Here is a 20,511-nt window from a genome sequence, read left to right as displayed (position 1 = left end):
TCTGGGTTGATGGTCCAAGTGAGAGAAAAGTGGCAATGAGATAGAAGGAAAAAGAGGCAAGGGCTATTTAAGAGTTAGACTCAACAGGGCTGGGTGATTTATGGGAGATGTGTGAGGGTGAGATTTGGGGAGAGAAAAAGACTAACTCCATTCTTTGATTGCTGGGGGAGTTTGGGAGGCTACTTTAAATATGAAAGGCAACATAACTGCACAATCTGTTCAAATTTGACTTAATGTCTGTGGACCATTCTTCATCTACAAAGAGATTTTTTTTCAATAGAAATCCTTGAAAATCCTTATTCGTCAAATCCTTAAAATTATAGGGACCTCATGCAGAGATAAGTCAGAGGCCTCAGACAAAGGAGGGTTTAAAAAAACAAGGCACTAGATTTAAGCTGGGTCTGTTGAAGCTAGGCCCCAAGGTCTAAAATGTTTCCTTCTGCCACTTGATAGATCTGGGATGGAGAATGATATCCCAGTTTGGTGTAAAGGTAGAAGTAGAACACATGTGGTTTAACTAATATAATTTAAGGAATGATTTATGTTCATGAGCTTTATATCTGTGATGCAGGATGAGTTATTCCTCCAGCCATTCCCAGGTAGTATAAATGACCCATCAGATTGCTTCCTAAAAGCAGGTTTGGGGAAAGAAGACAATAGCAGCCCAGCTAACAAACTTTTGCTTGACAATTGTGCCAAAAAAGCCTTATCTGTGTGCCCATGTGCAGGTTAGATAACTGTGCTGTCAACTCCATAGGAAAATGCCTGAAAATTACCACTGCTTTCAGCTTTGTTTCATTAAAGCACAGAAGGAGGGGAAAAAAAAAAAAAAAAAAAAAAAAAAAAAAAACTACCTCTCCAGTAGCTTTTACTGCTTTGACTGATATCTTGTTCAGAGTAGTTGGAGGCTTACAGCCATAGGAGACAATCTTGCATCCTTACCATATATGACAGCAGCAGGAGACATAATACCCACACAGCTTGGGCCAGCAACTTCAGAGACTTTTAGGATTCTGTTTTAAAGGGCAAGGAAAGACTACCCCCATGAAAGTTTTCAGTATTTCATAGTTCCTACCCACTCCCTTCATAAACTGAAGATATTCGTAGACATCAACCTCTGAAAGTGAATGAATACTTGCCTAGTTATTCTGAATATTTGGCCTCTGGACCGTCTTCAGCATCCACTCTCTGTAAAGCATTATATAATACTCACTTGGGAAACTGAAATTTTAAACTGGAAGGATAGAAGGAAAAAAGTGACAAGATGGCCTTGGCCTCAGTTTTCTACAGAGGAATCATGTGGGATAATTACTCCCACTCAATCTTTTTGGTAAACCAAGGCTACTCCCTTGTGCATAAAGCCTTGAACAGTTTAGAGGAGTCAGGGCCAGAGCTGATGAGAATTCATGGCTTAGGACAACAAGATTCTTAGAGAGTACCCTCTAACGAATCTCCAAAGATTTCCAATGGAGAACTATGCCACTAGACCTTGAACACTGGGTACAGCAAGGGGGGGAGCAGTCCAAATTGAAACCACACATGAGGCACCATCTATCTGTGGGCCTCAGCTGTCTCCTCTCAAAACAGGGAACAATAATTCTGACCTCAAAAGGTTGTTATGAGGATTAAACAAGATAATGCATGTGAAGTGCTTAGTACTACCCTTGACCTTTATTAAACTCAATAATCACAGTAGTGTCTATTAATAGTAATATCGTCACCATAGCCTAACATAGTTAACTCCATACAGTGGCTACTCCCTTGTTGTGGACAGGACCATTCGTAAGTCTGACTTTGCTCCATATGGCCCACACAACCCTTTTTCCTCTTCACACAATAATAATCCTCTTTGATAAAACCATCTAAATCAAGAATAACACTATCTTCTCTATCCAAAATATACCTAGCAATTAACAGGGCCCATGTCTGCCTTGGATTTTTTTTTTCTTGGCCAAGCATAGAAAATAGGACAAAATATATAAAAGCTGATTCATTTAAAGTTTAATATGCTACACCCAAAGGCCTCTCACTTACATGGTAAGAATGTGTGTGTGAGAGACACAGAGACAGGCAGAAAGAGAGACACACACAGATTTAACAAAGCATCACTTCCTATAAACAAGCAACAACTTAAGTGGGCAGGAAAATTGATAAATAATGCTATAGCCATACAAAGAATGGATGAGGGCCTGCCAAGTTCCTCTGTAAGGTCTACAGAGTAGGTATTTCAGGCTTTCTGGTTCATCCAGTGAAATAGTCAAGGAGGTACCAACTGGGGGGCCGGCGCCATGGCTCACTTGGCTAATCCTCCGCCTGAGGCACCAGCATCCCTAATGGGCACCGGGTTCTAGCCCCACTTGCTCCTCTTCCAGTCCAGCTCTCTGCTGTGGCCTGGGAAGGCAGTGGAGGATGGCCCAAGCGCTTGGGCCCTGCACCCATATGGGAGACCAGGAGGAAGCACCTGGCTCCTGGCTTCAGATAGGTGTAGTTCCGGCTGTAGTGACCATCTGGGGAGTGATCCAACAGAAGGAAGACCTTTCTCTCTCTGTCTCTCTCCCTCACTGACTAACTCTACCTCTCAAATAAATAAATAAAATCTTTAAAAAAAAAAAAAGGAGGTACCAACTGAAATATGCCTACCTGATATACTGGCTATTTCTAACTGAAAATATGAGTAACTGTAGTTTACAGAAAAAGCTCTTGAATTTACCTTTTCCTGCATGTAGCAAACCATAAAGATTCCACTGAAAGGGATGCCTTCATTGTACAGGGTGAGAATTAACCCTCAAGACTGGGAATTGTTGCTGCAGTGGGCCTGTACAAATAAACCTACATGAAGCAATGCTTATCTTCCACTAGCTTTACCCTCCTCCCATATAGCTCCTAGTGACTTCCCTAGAATTTACAGCCCCTAGTCCAGATCTCTTTATCCTATCACTTCTTCACAAATGATTGTCCTTTGCCTAAAAAGTGCAAACACTTCCAGTATTGGCTATTTCTTTAAGTTTTTTTTCTTGAAAGATTCGTTTATCTATTTGAAAGGCAGAGCCACAGAGAGTGAGTCTTCCATCCACTGGCTCTCTCCCCAAATGGCCTCAATGGCCAGAGCTGGGCTGATTCAAAGCCAGGAGCCAGGAGCTAATTCCGGATCTCCCACATTGGTACAGGGGCCCAAGGACTTGGGCCATCTTCCACTGCTTTCCTAGGCCATAGCAGAGAGCTGGATCAGAAGTGGAGCAGCCAAGACTCAAACAAGCACTCACATGGGATGCCAGTGGCCTCACCCACTACACCACAGTGCCAGCCCTTAAGTATTTTTTGAAACATTTATTTATGTCAAAGACAGAATACCAGAGAGAGATCTTCCATCTGCTTATTCACTCCCCAAATGCCCACAACAGTTGCAGCTGGGCCAGGAACTAGTAACTCCATTCAGGCCTCCCATGTGTGGATTGGGAGTGGAGGCAGAACTTGAACCCAGGTGCTCCAATATGGGAGGCAAGCATCCCAAGCAGCAGCATAACCCTCTGTGCCACAGTGACCACTCTTCTTTAAGTCTTTACTCTTTTGTGAAGGCCCCTACGTACATGTGCATGCAAAATTAATACATCTTGTATGCTTTTGTCCCATTAATGTCTCATATCAACTTGGTTGCCAGACCTAGTCTGATGCCATTTAAAAACTAAGACGGGCAAAAGTGATCTTTAGCCTCCCCTACAACAGTCTTTGTTACAACTACTCAATTCTGCTGTTTTGGCATGAAAGCAGCCATGCACTGTACATAGAACTGCTTCACAAGAAGAAGTGGCTAGTGAGATTTGGCCCACAGGATATATTACAGCCATGTCCATCAACATGGAAACATGGTAGGCAATCAATGGGGAATCCTCGTAAATAATGTTGAGCGAAAAATGCAAATTCCAAAACAATGTGCATGGCATGCTTTATTTATGCAGAGTTTAAAAATATGAAAACACTGTATAATATAACTATGTAAATGTAAGTATGAACAGATGTATAAAACAGGCTCAATTGATAAACTCTGAACTTAGCTTGAGAAAACTAATAAACTCTGAATTTATGATTGAGAAAAGAAAATTAGGGGAATAAATTGTAAACTTTTTGTATTTCTTTAGAGATTAAACATGTAAAGCAAATAAGGCATAATGCCAAGATCTGACAAAGCTGGTTAATGGAACACAGGTAATTATATCATTCTTAGTATTATATTAGAAATGCATAACAAAAAATTTAAATGACCAACAGGAACCAGCATTTTCCCTTATTCTTAAGACACAGGCTTAAAAAAAAGTTAAATATGTTTTGCTTTGCATTAATTTAATTCAGTCACTAAAATGCACTGGGTCAATGAACTGCTGCAGGTTAAATAATGTGGTAAAAATGCACTCCAACTTTGACAAATAAAACTACATACTAGCAAATGTCCAGAGTACTTTTATTAAAAAAAACAAACAAACAAACAAAAAAAAAACAACAAAGAACAGGCATTTGGCCTTGAGGTTAACATACCAGTTGGGATGCCCACATCCCAAGTCAGAGTGTGTGAGTTCAAGTTCTGCCTCCACTCCCAATTGCAGCTTTTAGCTTTAACATCACTGGGAGACAACAGTGTTGGCTCAAGTAATTGTGTATGGTCTTTGGGGCTCCCAGATTAGGCCTGGCCCACCCTCAGCTGTTGCAGGCATGTAAGAAGTAAACTGGCGGATGGAATCTCCCAATCTCCCAATCTCTCTCTCTCTCTCTCTCTCTCTAATAAAATAAATTTTGCAAAACAGTTTTCTTCTTTACAAAAATAATTCATGGTGTATGTAAGAGGAGAAAAAACATTGAATAATAAAGAAAAGCACACAGAAAAAAAAGTAACCCATAAATTCTCTTACCACCCAATAATAACTGTTGTGGGTCTCCTTCCAGAATGTTTCGTGCAGCTTTTTCTTTACAAAATGGCATACTATATATACACATGACTTCTTAGCTCATTTTTTTATCTCAAAATAATTATCATGTTACATACCGAGAGTTCACTTCTGACACCTTGGTTTCAAAGCTCTGATCTTTGCTTCCATGTGGAAACACAGACTTAAGAGAAAAAAGACTGAAAGAAAAAAAAGAGCCCCCAAAGCTCTCATTGAGGCCCCACTCAAAGGGCTGCCTGTTCTAAGTCATTTACAAAAAACTGTCAGACCAGCTACCACCTCTAAATTATCTTTTGGAAAATACAACATACAAAGAGCTTTCTTGTTTGTCCTCAAAACATCTCTGAAGAATATAAACTAAAACAACTGTTAGCTTCACAGCCCAAATAGAGCAGCTGCTGTTAAGGAGATTAATGAGTAACTTGCTCCAATCCTGTAAGAGAACCTTTATCCCTCAGACAAGACTTACGGGAAACGCAGGCTTCCATTAGCACTACTGGCCGTCTGCTTTGCTACACCTATTACACCTACTATCAGCAGGCGATTTAACATTAACTGAATTTAGAACTCCGGGTATACTGTGCAGCTGCAAGGAATACCATTTACTAGCTCATGCTTCTTAATTGAACCAATGGGCTTTTCAAAACTCTTCATCTCCACCCAACTTCTTTTAATTCCAAGTCTGCCTTTCTCATCACTTCCTATCTCCATCTAATCACCCTTCTTGGTTAGGACGTTTAAAAGGGGAGGATTTGAGAAAACTCAGAATCACACCTATTTGGTGAGGCTCCATCAGAACCAAGAAAAGCCACTCTTCTAAGCCACACTGGAAACTCGTGGGCCACTGCAGAGCTACCCAGAAACCTACATAGGTTGATGACAAGTAGTTCACTGGTCACACTACAGCTCTCCACCACTCAGATGCCTGGGCTACCTCTTCTTGGGTTTCTTTATCCTTCTGCCCTACAGGAACCATGTCTCTTCTTTCTTGAATTCAAATGTCTTAAAAAAAAAAAAAAAAACTGTTTCCAGGCCAGCACTGTGGCGTAGCAGGTAAAGCCCCTGCCGGTGCATATGGGCACCAGTTCCTGTCCTGGCTGCTCCAGTTCCAATCCAGCTCTCTGCTATGGCCTGGGAAAGCAGTAGAAGATGGCCCAAGTCCTTGGGACCCTGCACCCACGCGGGAGACTCAGAAGAAGGTCCTGGCTTTGGATCGGCCCAGCTCCAGCCGTTGCAGGCATTTGGGGAGTGAACCAGTGGATGGAAGACTTTCTCTCTGCCTCTCTGTAACTCTACCTTTTGAATAAATCAGTCAATTAAAAAAAAAAAAAGATCACCTCAAGTTCCCCTAAACATCCAAGAAACAAATATCCCTCCTGGGAATGCAGAATTTAAAAGGAGCTGATTTGAGATTAATATTATGTGTTCCATTTTGCACGTGTTTGAGGCACCACTAGATTTAAAAGATAGGGTGGCTCTCAGAGGCTTGTTTACCACATTTTTTTGCTGACAGAGGTGGCCCCAGGCAATTCTTTACTTTTGACCATCTGCCACCATCAACCAAGATCACAGCTGATCAACCCAGGGATCTGTCCAATATAAATATATTAGCAGGCCACACATTTAATTCCAAATTTTCTAGGAGCAAAAGGCAAATAGGTGAAATTAGTCTTACTAATACAATATACCCGAAATACTACCATTTCAATATGTAATCAATATGGAAATGATATATCTTACATTTTTCATACTAGCTCTTCAACATCTAGTTTATATTTTACATCTACAGAACATCTCAATTTGGACTTCCACATAGTATTTGACTATCTTCAAGTGCTTGCCTTATGGGACAGTAAGTGATTAGCTCTTTCAAGCTTAAAAAAAAAAAAAAACAACTAAGACTTGCTTCACTCCCACTCCTACAGACCCATATTAAACTTTAAGTTACAATTATTATTTCACCCTGTATTTATATTCCCTAGTGCATAAGTCAGTAAATTACAGCCCATGGGTCAAATCTAGATAGCTATCTGTCTTTATAATAAAGTTTTATTGGAATATAGCCTTTCTCATTCACTTACATATTGTCTATAGTACTTTCACACTCTAATGGCAAAGTTGAGTGGTTGCAACAGAGGCTGTATGGTCCCCAAAGACTAAGATATTTCCTACACCTTTACTAAAAAGGGTTGCCAACTCCTTCCTGAGAGCAGTAGTTCCCAAAGTGTAGCCAGTGGACCAGTGCCAATCAACAAACTGTTATCAGACTACATTAAGAAGCTTGCATCAGAAAGCAAATTGACTTTGTAAAATTAGAATTTTCTGAATGAAGGAAACAGTATATTAATGAATAGCTGCTTATATCACCACAACTGTTTAACTTACTGTATCTTTTGTCATCATTTAAAAAAATTTTATAACCAAACGTATTGACTTTTTAATTGCTTCTCTGAGTCTCCAGTATACTTAAGGTCATTTTTCTGACTCCTATAATGTACATATGGTCTATATTTTCTTAGAAGGTGCTCTACTTTTTATTTAAGTATTTAAACCAACTGGAAGTTTCCATGTAATTTAAATCAAGGCTCTGATTTTATGTTCTCTATTTACATACCTAGTAATACCAGCATCATTTAAACCAACTTTTTGTTGTTTTACTAAAATGAACACCATTTTTCATTTACTAAATTATATACAATAGAATTCTGGATTCTTTACTGTTCCACTGTTCTATTTGTCTATTTCTAAGCCAACATCATATTGAATTGGTTAGTGACATTATAGGTGTATTTATTATATATTGCTACATAACAATATCACCATAAATGTAGAGGCTTAAAACAAAACGCATTTTATTATCTCAGTTTCCATGGGCTCAGGAGTCTAGGTAGAGCTTAGCTGAATTTTTTGTTTCAGGGTCTTACAAAGCTCCAAATTGTTAGGTGGGGAGGTGGTCTCACTTGAGACCCAAAGGGGGAAAAGCTTTCTCTAAGATCACATGATGGTTTGGCCACACTCTGTTGCTTACAGATTGGTAAACTGAGAGCCTGTATACCCTGCTTGGTGTCAGCCAGAGTACTGGCCTGAGTTCTTTGCCATACATCCTGTCCATGGCGCAGCTCACAATGGAAGCTCAATTCTTCAAAGCCAGTAAGGGACAGATTCTCTTACGCAGTAGATTTTACAACCTAATGTAATATACAATGTGCATGCATTCACACACAGTTGATCACTTTTGATGTATTCTATTAGTTAGAAGTAAATCAGGGGTACACCCCATACCCAAGCAAAGATTACACGAGTGTATGAACACCAAAAAGTGGGGCTCATGGATGCCAACTTACAGTCTGTCTGCCACAAGAGTACATTCTGATAATGGGTAAAGCACATATTCCCTTTCTTTCCCCAAGTTTCTCTTGATATCTCATGCATTTATTCTTCTACAGAAACATTATGATTTTATCAAGCATTACTACCTCCTTTTCCCAAAATCCTGTTTGGATTCAATTTGGAAATATATTAAATACATTTTTAGAAAACGGAAATGTTTGTGATATAAAATCTTCCCACCCAGAAAACTAGGTGTCTTTTAATCAGTTCAGAATGTATTTTATGACCTTTAACAAGACTTTAGTTATCTGGGGCCAGTGCTGTGGTGCAGGTTAACGCCCTGCCTGGCCTGAAGTGCTGGCATCCCATATAGACACAAGTTCGAGACCCAGCTGCTCCACTTCCCATCCAGCTCTCTGCTATGGCCTGGGAAAGCAGTAGAAGATGGCCCAGGTCCTTGGGCCCCTGCATCCACATGGGAGACCCGGAAGAAGCTCCTGGCTCCGGATCAGCACATCTCTGGCCGTTGCGACCAATTGGGAAGTGAACCAATGGATGGAAGACCTCTCTCTCTCTCTCTCTCTGCCTCTCTCCTCTCTGTGTAACTCTAACTTTCAAATAAATAAATAAATCTTTAAAAAAAGACTTTAGTTATCACTATATAAGAACCTTGCCTTTCTTGTTAATTGTATTATGAAGGAGTTATGATTTCTACTGCTGCTGCAGATGAAATGTTCTCTTTCCTTTCCTTTTCTGAGTCTTGCGCTGAAATAAAAATAAATAATTCTTGTGTATTTGTCTTGTATCCAGCCACCTTATCAAATCGGGAATTTTTAAATAGAATGTTTGAGCTTTTTAGTATACAAGTGCATCTGTAAATCTGTAATTTCATCTCTTCTTTTTCAATGTTTTTTTTTTCTTATTGCATTTGCTAAATAAGCCAAATTATAAATGATATTGGTAAGCAGGAATCTGTCTCTAGCTCCTGGTTGACTCAAAGGATTTCAGAATTTTACTATCTGGTTGAACAAATATGGCTATAAATGGATTTCAAAAATTTTGTACTAAAATATACTCATGTTTTAATTCTGTTTTCCATAAACTTCTTGAAGTGCCCTTCTACTTACTGTTGGTTTTAACATTTGTTCAATGGAAATCATCTATGTTAATAAAAATAATGGTAGATACTCCACTCTCAAGGGGATAGAGTATAACCCTTTACTCCTTAACTGTGAACTATGCTCAGTGATTTTCTTCAATGGATACATTATCAAGAGGGGGAAAACTGTAATTTTATAGGAGACAAACATGACAAATTATTTCAACCATGTGATGGTTGTTAAAGTTACCAAAACAAGAGAAGTTTGAAAATCATCACAGCCAAGAGGAGCCTAAGGAAGCATGGTGACGAAATGTAATGTGGGAGCCTGAATGGCATCCTGGAACAGAGAAAGTATACTGGGTAAAAACTAAGCAAATATAAAGCATGGACTCCTGTTAATAAAATATATATCAATACTAGTAACCAGAACAAATATATGCTATTAATATATTAACAATAGGGGGACTTGCTTTTAGGATATGTGATCTTCATGTATTTTCTCTAAAATTGTTTTCTGTAAATTTAAAACTTCTAAAATTAAAAATTTTAAATAATGGAAGTCATCAATTCCTCAGTTTAAGTGTCAGGTTTATATTTATTCATCCTAGATAGAGACACCTTTATCCCACCAACAGGCTTGAACTCAGTGATCCAAACTCCTATGCAAGCCCTTCTAGAATCCCAGCTCTCTTCAGTAGCAAACTACAAAATCCAAAAAGTGAATCATCCTTAACTTCCAGAATGAGTATTGCTCTGGTCAATTTATTCATTTAATAAACATTTAATAAACCTCCCATGCAAGAAACTAGGGAAAAAAGCAATATTCTGTACCCTAAGGAATACCATTACAAAAACATATATGTATTAAACTTTAGTATACAAAAGAATCTGAATGTCATTTGACTTTCAACACTGCAATGAAGTGGGTTAGCACATATATCTTCAATTATGAAGAGGAAATTGAATCTCAGACTATGTGACTTGTCTGAGGTCACACTGCAAGTGTTCAAGGCAAGACTTCGCATAGGACCAATTTCAAACCTTCTGCAATTGAAAAAAAAAATAATTACAATAATACCAGGTGATGCAGTTTAGAATACAGAATAGAAATTGAGAGGCACTAGCAGTCCTCAAAAGCTTAATCAGAAATAGAAGCTGAACCCAAGTAGAGATAGGGGCACACAGGCAATATTTAGGGACATTTTCCATGCAGCCTCATTATCAAGGTTACCTTTGAGAATTCCTTGTCCAATCGCTGGAAAGCACAAACTCTTAGTGTTTGCAGAATGATTCTAACAATGATTTGACCTAGGAGTTCCGTACATCACCATAATGATGTTTGGAGAACAGTTACTTGAGGTACAAGAGCTATCTCAGTCCACCAAGAAGCAGGCAGTGTGAGGCAGGAATAAAAGTCCCTACACTTGTAGCTAGGATGAAAAAATTATTGATTACTCAGCAGCCACAATAACCAGTAACCACCAGCACTTAGTTTTAAACCTATTTGATCAATGGCAATTCACCTCAGTACAACCATCACTGACAGCTCAGTTTGCTTCAGGAAACATACTTCTGCATACCAACTACAATGGCAGTCTCACAAAATTCCAAGTCAACCAATCAGCGGCAGACACACTACAATGAACATGCTTTTCAGAGTCCATCAAAAGCAATCTCATTCACATAACCATACTTCTAAGGTCAAGCTCAACGAACTACTCATGCCTCTATAATCAAAATCACTAACACAGTCCCCCAAAGTATCAGCCTTCTACTTATAGTTTGTGCTTGACCAACACAGCTCTCTCAGTTTGATAAATAAGGAATTCATCTTTTTATTTTACATATTGGGTGATGGTCTCATCTTCTGACAGAGGCATACCAAGAGTCCTTCTAACTTCTTGGAACAAGTGAACAAAAATAGATTCCTCCAACCCAGTTCAATGGGCGAGAAAAATACAGCATTGGCTACATCTTGCCTTGAGTAACATTCTGCTCTAATCAGCTTTAGTACCACAGATAACATCAAAGGAAAGCATTCATAAGGTAAAAATTCATTTATAACAGACTGCATCACAGACCATAGAGCCACAATCCAGGAATCGGAATGAACTTGGCAAGGCTTTTTGGAAAATCCATACAATCAGGCTCCTCTCCACATCAATTAAAATTATGACTCCAGAAGTGAGACTGAACATCTGTATTTTTAAGAAGCCCTCAGTGATTCTGCTGAACACTGCTTAATCAGCAACAAATAGCAAGGTCTCCTAAGAGTGATGAGGATCTTGGGCAAATAAAGCCCAAATCAATAGGCCAATAACTCCCTAGTTACCTACAAATCCAGAAGACTTATGTAAGTCAGGCCTGCTATTATCTACTGGTTTATCTCTGGGTCAATGCTTCCTGGTGCTAGTTGAACAGCTAAATTACCCAGGAACTTATTTTTTAAATATTGATGCTGGCACCCTGCCCAACCAGTTTAATGAGAATATTTTCTAATTAGGTCTAAGCATCTTTTTAGAGTACTTTAAACAATCCTGATGAGCAAACAGGGTTGAGAATCACTGGTGTAGATTGTTCAGCTAGTACCTGCACCTGACACACCCCATCATCCTCTAGTGTAAGACATCTGAAATGATAGGAAAATCCCAGCATTCCTTGCAAAAAGCACTAAAGACAATCTTCCACAGAATTGTGATCCTTAATTCTATTACCAAACCATCTTAAACGCCTACATATTCAACAGACCAAAAACAACCAAAACAGAAAACAACACAAACTGCTGTGTTTTCCTCCCCATATTCTTGTCTTGATGAAAACTGGGGATCTGTATAAAAGAGGACAAAAACGTTCAGCCAAGAATGAAAAGAATTTTATCATGGCAAGGGTGATGACAGCCAAAAGAAGAAATTTAAGAGTAGCAGTCTAACAATGTGCTTGCCAAATAACTCAAATAAGAAACCACTATAATGGGACCAAAGAAGACAAAAACCTAAGAATACATATTTTAAAGTGCTTTTCAAATTGGTTTAGCACTGCATTAGTCATCTACATCAAGGGTTTAGCCACAGTCACAAATGACTTTCAATTGCCAGTGTCTTCTGAGGTACTTACTTCAAACAGTATGTAATGCTGCACAGTCAATGAATCATAAGTAATGGAGCTTATGGTAAAGTCAAATCAAGAACTCGAGCTGTGATTAAAATGGAGGAAAGTATTTCATTCTATTTGGACAAAATTTCAGCTAATTTTTAAGCAACTACTATGTGGAAAAAATTAATGCTCCTCAAATGCTATAAAAGGCAATGTACACATCCTAACTGCGGATTTCATTTGGGAAGGGAAGTTGATTAGAAATAAGCAAGGACTTTAGATTATAAGGTACAAGACACAGAATAAACATGAAGGGTTATCATTGTAGCAACAGAAGAGCAACAATCAGTTTAACATCAGGACACCACCCCCCAACACACACAAAGACCAGATCACTCTATAAACTCTACTATGTCTGCATTATATTAATCCAACAAGGTCTTGATTGGGTCAGGAGACACGTGGGTCTTCACTCCTGGGAAGAAATGAAAAGTGCAGAAAAAGCAGCAATAATCTTCACAACTTCATTCCCATTCGTCCAGACTCTGATGACTGAATGATGTTATAGAGGATTTGTCCACAGAAGCCTGTTCCAACCTAGAAGGCTTCGCTTAACATCCAAAAGCTTTCTAAACTTTGAAAAGTAGATACCAATATTTATTAGAATAGCTCAACTATTGCCATTTTAGATCCTCTAGTCAATCACTCACTATCAACTGTGTATTTAATTAGTGCCATGTAATGTAGAGATACCAATATACAGGACTTCCAGTTAAAGATGATGGATTGAACACATCCATTTACCTTGGCTCTCCCTCAAAACTCCATTGAAATGACAGTAAAAGGATTTTTAACCCACAGGAACCAAGAGAATGGAAGAGACAACCACAATATCTTGGAAGCTTAGAAAAAGTCAATTCTTACGGCAGCTGTGAGAAAAGTTCAGAATAAAGTATTTGCATCCAAGCATTCCCCCAAAGACTCAAAAGTTGGCAGCTCCACGGACACAGAGAATTCAGGATGAAAGGGGGCTAAAATACGGAGGATCTGGTAAAACATTTTGAAAAGCAATTAGATCCCCTCCAACTTCTTGTCTCTGTTCTCTCCTCATTTGTACCATTGGCTTCAGATATTTATTCTTTGGACGGTGAAACAGAAGGTCTCTTAACTGGGAAGCACAGGCAGAGTGTACATGGATTCTTCTGTGGGAAATTTGATCAGACCAACAGAAAAGACCTAAAGTTATTGACTTTGGTTCCAAAACATAACTGCGCAGCAAAATTACCCAACTTACAATCAGCAAACATGGGAGTGGGTTCATGATAAGAGCTTCCAACCAGTTTTTATTGCCCGCTCTTTTAAACATGTACAGAACAAAGAGCAAAATACCACCAGAAAGTTGAGGTAAGCCTGTAACATGCCATAAAATAGATCAGTTGAAGGAAACCATGCAGGAAGAAGCAAACTTTTTTTTAAAAGATTTATTTATTTATTTGAAAGATTTACAGAGACAAAGAAGCAAAGAGAGAGAAGAGTCTTCCATCAACTATTTCACTCCCCAAATGGCCACAATGACCAGAGCTGTGCCAATTCAAAACCAGGAATTTCCTGAGGATCTCCCACGAGGGTGCAGGGGCCCAAGGACTTGGGCCATCTTCCACTGCTTTCCCAGGCCATAGCAGAGAGCTGGATGGGAAGTGGAGCAGCCGGGAATCAAACTGGTGCCCATATGGGATTTCAGCACTGCAGGCAGTGGCTTTACCTGCTGCACAGAGCCAAACCTGAAGCAAACTTTTCAAAAAAATTCCTGGGGAGGGGGCCAGTGCTGTGGTGTAGTGGGAAAAGCCGCTAGAAGATGGCCCAAGTCCTTGGGCCTCTGCACCCACATGGGAGACCCAAAAGAAGCGCCTGGCTCCTAGCTTAGGATCAGCACAGCTCCGGCCATTGCACCAATTGGGGAGTGAACCAGTAGATGGAACACCTCTCTCTGTCTCTCACTCTCATTATCGGTAAGTCTACCTTTCAAATAAATAAATAAAATCTTTTTAAAAATTCCTAATACTGTCAGAGATTTTTAGACGATGATACATGAATGCAACAAGAGCACCATGCTAGAAGAAAAGAATATTCTGATCTCAAATGCAATCACAGAAAGATAAAGTGGCAGAGATCTCCCAGAGAGTAAAGCAAAAAGAAAAAGTCGAATTTAAAAACAAAGAAACCTGGGACTGAAGCTGTGGTGTAGCAGGTTAAAGTCTCCACACGTGGGAGACCAGGCAGGAGCTCCTGGCTCCTGATTCAGGCCCTGCCGAGCCCTGATCTATGCAGGCGTTTGGGAAGTGAACCAGAGAATGGAAGACACACCCCCCCCCCCATCCCAGCCCCATCTCTCCCTCTTTCTCTGTCTAATTCTGCCTTAAAAAAATGTAATTGAGCCCAAAAGGTTGATGAAGTTCTATTCATTCATTCTTTATATAAGTATTTAGGGGGCAGCGCTGTGGCATAGCAGGTAAAGCTGCTGCCTGCAGTACCAGCATCCCATATGGACACTGGTTCAAGACCTGGCTACTCCACTTCCAATCTAGCTCTCTGCTATGGCCTGGGATAGCAGTGGAAGATGGTCCAAGTCCTTGGGCCCTTGCAACCGTGTGGGAGACCCGGAAGAAGCTCCTGGCTCCGGATCGGCCCAGCTCCTGCCATTGTGAGCATCTGGGGAGGGAACCAGCAGATGGAAGACCTTTCTCTTTTTCTCTCTTTCTCTCTGCCTCTCTGTAACTCTACCTCTCAAAAATAAATAAATAAATATTTAAAAATAAATAAATATTTCCTGAGTAAACCTATGTGCCAGGGACTGTTTCCTAGTCTTTAAAGCACAAGACAACTTACTTCTCAGTGGATTTTCCCCCATCCTTTTCTGTAAACCTGAAAATGAAACAAACAAACCAAGGAAAATAAAGAATCTACTTACCTAGCATTTAGGTGATCTTATTTAACTGGAATACAAATCATTCTTGAACACAAATTATAGAGTTACCTACCTTCTGTCTTCAAATAATGGATTGTGGTATACCACAGAGAATGCTTGTATTTTTACATGTGATTATGTTGAGCATGATCTGATATGGTAGTTCCAAATCCAGTGAGTTCTTCGTATGACTCCACTTTTCTTTTTTTTTTTTTTTCCCTACTTTTCTTCATAGGACTTACCACTACGTAAGCCTAGCAGTGCAGAGGTGACTGGCACAGCTGACATTTTGACCCAAATAATTCTTTGTTGTGAGGAGTTGTCCTGTGCATTGCAGGATGTTTAGCAGTATCTGTGGCCCTTACCCTCTAGATGCCAACGGTACCCGCCCTCCCAGCTGTGACCAGAAATATCTTCAAACATTGTCAAGTATGGGGAAAGAGAGCAAATGTGACCCCTGTTGAGAATTACCACTTTAGAGAAATACCTGAGAGAGGAAGAATGCTTATAGACCAAAGAAGAGGCCAGATAAACAATGATCTCCCTTTCATAACTGTTGATTTATCATTTAAGAAACATCCAAGTACATCTTGAGGCTACCAGTATACCACCATCTTAAAGTCAAATGCCCTTGATCTAAATTCAGATCATGGAAGAGAAGTCCTACTAATACAAACTCACAAAGAACACTAATCTTTCCTCCAGCTTCCACTTCAAAGAGCACCAAGGTCATCTTTTTTTGTTGATTACCTAGCATGATCCCAGAAGTTCTGAAAAATATTTGAGTACCTACTATGTATGTGCCAGATACATTTGGAGGTGTCAAAGATTCCTATATCAACTGTATTTACTGGATTGAGAAATCACTCTTATAAATAGCATTGAACAGGTAAATCTTCGTGATCCTGAATTTGGCTAAGGATTCATAGATGTAACACCAAAAGTATGAGCAACAAAATAAAAAAATAGGTCAACTGAGCTTCATCAAAATAAAAAACTCTTGTACTTCAAACACCACCAAGAAAGTCAAAAGATAATCCATAGGAGAAAATACTTGCAAACCATATATCTGATAGGAGACTTGTATCCAAAATATATAAAGGAGACTTACAACTTAACAACAAAGACAAACAACCCAAATAAAAAATAGCCAAAGAATGTGCATTTCTTCAAAGAAGATATGCAAATGACTAAAAAACACATACAAAGATGTTCAACATCAATAATCATCAGGGAAACTCAAATCAGAATCAAATGAGATACCACTTCACATCTACGAGGTCTGCCATAATCAAAAAGTCACATAATAACTAATGTTGGCAAGGGGCTGGCGCTGTGGCATAGCAGATAAAACCTGCAGTGCCAGCATCCCATATGGACGCCAGTTCGAGTCCCAGCTGCTCCACTTCCAATCCAGCTCTCTACTATGGCCTGGGAAAGCAGCAGAAAATGGCCCAAGTCCTTGGGCCCTTGTACCCACGTGGGAAACCTGGAAGAAATTCCTGGCTCCTGGCTTCAGATTGTCCCAGCTCTAGCCATTGTGGCCATCTGGGGAGTGAACCAGTGGATGGATGACCTCTCTCTTTCTCTTTCTCTCTCTCTCTCTCTGTGTAATTCTGACTTTCAAATAAATAAATAAATCTTTATTTAAAAAAATAACTAATGTTGGCAAGGATGTGGAGAAATTGGAACTCTCACTCTTGAATAGAATGTAAAATGATGCAGATGCTTTGGAAAACAACCTGGCATTCCCAGGTATACACCTAAGAGAAACGAAAACACATTCACACAAAAACTTGTATGTGAATGCTCACAGTGCCATTATTCATAATAGCCAAAAGGCCTAACAACCCAAATGTTCACCAATAGACGAATGAATAAACAAAAGGTGACAGTCACTAAAAAGGAATGTTATTGAACCATATAAAGGAATAAAGTACTGATACAAACTACAACATGAGTGAACCTTGAAAATATTACACTGTTTGAAAGAAATCAGTTACAAAGTGATAAGCATTGTATGATCATATATATATGTATGTGCGTGCATATATATATATATACATAAAATGTTCAAAATGGATAAATATAGAGAAATGCAAAGTAGATTAGTGGTTGCTTAAGGTGGGAGGATGTAAAATATTGTGTGGAGGCGGGGAGTGGAATGACAGCTAGAGAGATGGGGCTTCTTCAGATGATAAAATATTCTAAAATTGACTGGGGTAATGGTTGCACATATCCATGAACATGCTCAAATACATACTATTTATAATATCCTAAGCCCCACTGAATTGTACACTGCAAACTCAGTGACTTTCATGTGAAATGGCTTAATAGAGCTGCCTTAAAAAAAAAAAATCAGTACTTACAGTCCAATGACAAACATGGCATTGGACCGTGGTTTAAAAATCAAAGTGTTTTATTCAAAATACCTTCACATCTGGGAGATCTCACTCTCTCGGTTGTGAATGCTATTCAAACTATTGAAAAGGCTCCAGGCAAACATTGTATTTAAGACTATGGAAACCTGGAAAGTAGAAAAAACTTAAGTGCAGGCATCAAGGAACTTCTGGAGGACATTCAGTGCCCCGATTAGCATGTATTAGGGGGCATTAAGTAATGAGACTCAAGGGGAGGAGGGGTGCAGGCAAGGAGTTAGGAGCGCCCAGGAAAACCTCAGCCTGAAGAGCTGCTTCTTCACCAGCCTGCAGTGAGGCTGAACAAACAACCTTCCTTCCAGTGCCCGGCAACCCTTAGTTTTCCAGAAGCTAAAAATGACTTCTATCAGTAACAAATGAGAAGTCACCTAAACAGTAAAGAGCCAAACAAAAGGAGATACAAGGAAATCATTTAAAAGCCAAGCCAGTTTCCAGGAATGGCTACTGGGAAGTTTCAACAACAGCAGGCGTTATGGTTTTTTTCAGGAAGAACATAAAATGATATGATCCGTGCACAGCTCATAATTCTACCACTGAGATGTTTCAACCTGTGTGGTTTGCAAGCCAAAGAGAGTCCTCTTCTGCGTTTGCCTTATGTGATCTACTGTATCCGTTCATCTGTTTGATATTGCAGAGCTCCTGATACAACCGGTCCTGGAGCCCACACTTTCCCCCATCCGAATTATCACCACTGCCAGTGACAAGGAATTGCCCGGGGTGGAGGGCGGGAGAGGGGTAATCGGGGAGATTTTTTGTTTGTTTGTTTTTTAGTCTTAATAAATCTCTGCTCCCGCCCTGGCCGTTGCAAACAGCACCAGTCACCATCACGCTGCGCCTGGGAACCTCATATAGCGCTGTGCTCCACTTTCAAAGCAAAATTAGGGCTAATGGGGGGGTAGGGGGGTAAGGTGAAAAACAACCAAAGGCAGGACTGGCTTTTCCTACAGAGCCTCAGGTTTCAAAAAGACTTCCTTGGAAGCTGAAATGACCCAGATTACAGGGGAGGAGGGGTGCAGATAGCCCGCGGCGGGGTGGCTGTGGCTTGGTGTGGGAATGGGAAACCAGACGGGGCTCTACATGTTAAGATAAAGCACGGGGAATGGTCTTTTAGTACCACCCACCTCTCCAAGTGAATCACTGCAGTATCAGCCCTGCACCGATTCCACGAATTGCCAAACAGGATGAGGTAAGCCTGGAGCCCCCTCCTCCCCGCCTCCTCCTCCCGCGCACAGAAGGGCTTATCCCTGGGCGAGGTGCACCACGCAGCCCCCCGCGGCCCTGGCTGAGGGGCTGACGTCACCCTTCTGCATTGAGCTCCAGCGGTCGGTGGCAGCGCTGGTTAGATGGGGAACAGAGTTGGGGCGCTATCGCTGTAGCCAAGCGGCGGGGGTCTTGCCCCAGCTTGCTGCGCATAGGGTTCATTCCGTGAAAGAGAGAGACCAGACGGAGCGTGTGAGGACGGAGAGGGGTAGGAAAAGGGTCCTACGACCCCGTCTCTTGGATCCCCGAGAAAGCTCAGATATGCCCCTGACTTATGTAAGACTCCCCTCGGTGCGCCTCCACGCGGTGACGGCACAGGCTCCCCATTAGTGCTTTTGGGGGACTCTGGTGGCCCTTGTCCAGCCTGGCAGGCAGAGGGGCTGCTCGCGCCTCTCTCCCGCAGCCTCGCGGGGTCGGCAATAACTGGGAATCTGGGATCAAACCCTGCGTTCCCGCGCCCCCTCCTAGCCGGTCACAGGTTAGCCCCAAGAGAGGCGGCGAATGGGCTGGCAAAGTAGGGTAGGAGAGGTGTACAGAGAAAAACAGACGAATAAACCCGCAACTTTCCCCTGGGACTGACCCTATCCCGCCAGCTTAAAAACGAAATCAATGCATCACAAAATTGTTGCAAAGGTCGACAACCTGCAGTCACCGCCGCCACGCAGCCCCCTGCAGACTTCGCCCGGCTGGGTCCAGGGTCCCAGCAGCCGCGACCTACACCTTGCCATCCTCCAGCCCCGACCCAGGCAACCCCGCGCCCAGCGCCGGGGGCCGAGATTCGATTTTTGGCTTGGGTTTTCCCCGCACCGCACCTTCCTTTCTAAAAGCAGCAGCACAAGGACTGATGGACGGCGACCCGGCCACTGGCCAGGCGTGAGCACTCACCCAGAAGACGAAGGAGTAGATGATGAGGAGGGTTTTGAGACAGGTTATCACAGGTTTGGTCTCCATTCTCCTCGATGCCATACTACAGAGCTCAGGCGGCGGCGGCGGCGGCTGGCGGCGGGCGGGCGCGCGGGAGGGGGAGGGGAGGGGGAGGGGGAGGAGGCGGGGCTGGGCGGGGCGGGGGCGCGTGCAGCGAGAGGGCCCGCGCGCGCGCAGGCGAGGCTGTGCGTGTGCGTGAGCGCGAGCGCGAGCGCGAGCGCGCACCCCGCGGGAGCTCCTGCAGGAGCAGGGCCGAGCGACTGCGCATGCTTGGAAGACCGCTCCCGCCTGCAATCCCGCGCAGGCTCAGGCCCCTAGGCGAGGAGAGGGGCGGGGCGGACCAGACAGGGAATACCAGAGCCTAAAGGCGGGATCAGAGGTCAAAGGAACTTCGCCCAGGGCGCCTGGTCGTTTAGGTTTCTCCTTTGTACGCGGTAGATGCACCTGGCTCCGTGAGGCTTA

The 20,511-nt window shown here is 41.6% G+C and overlaps 1 protein-coding gene across 1 annotated transcript in view; it reads right to left on the bottom strand.

Annotated features, from left to right (window-relative positions):
- The window catches only part of TSPAN7 (tetraspanin 7), a 119,621-nt gene extending 99,502 nt beyond the window's left edge, over nucleotides 1-20,119 (bottom strand). Inside the window, exon 1 of the mRNA XM_017349860.4 lies at nucleotides 20,011-20,119. Coding sequence (XP_017205349.1) covers nucleotides 20,011-20,091 — 81 coding nt within the window. The 5' untranslated portion in view covers nucleotides 20,092-20,119. The remainder of the gene's footprint in view (nucleotides 1-20,010) is intronic.
- Between the last annotated feature and the right edge of the window lie 392 nt (nucleotides 20,120-20,511).

Source organism: Oryctolagus cuniculus, chromosome X, assembly GCF_051225735.1.
Source record: "Oryctolagus cuniculus isolate XC-2025 breed Fujian yellow rabbit chromosome X, ASM5122573v1, whole genome shotgun sequence".
NCBI classification, from domain to species: Eukaryota; Metazoa; Chordata; class Mammalia; order Lagomorpha; family Leporidae; genus Oryctolagus; species Oryctolagus cuniculus.
Note: the sequence above shows the minus strand (reverse complement) of the source record. Positions and strands in the feature narration are given on the sequence as shown.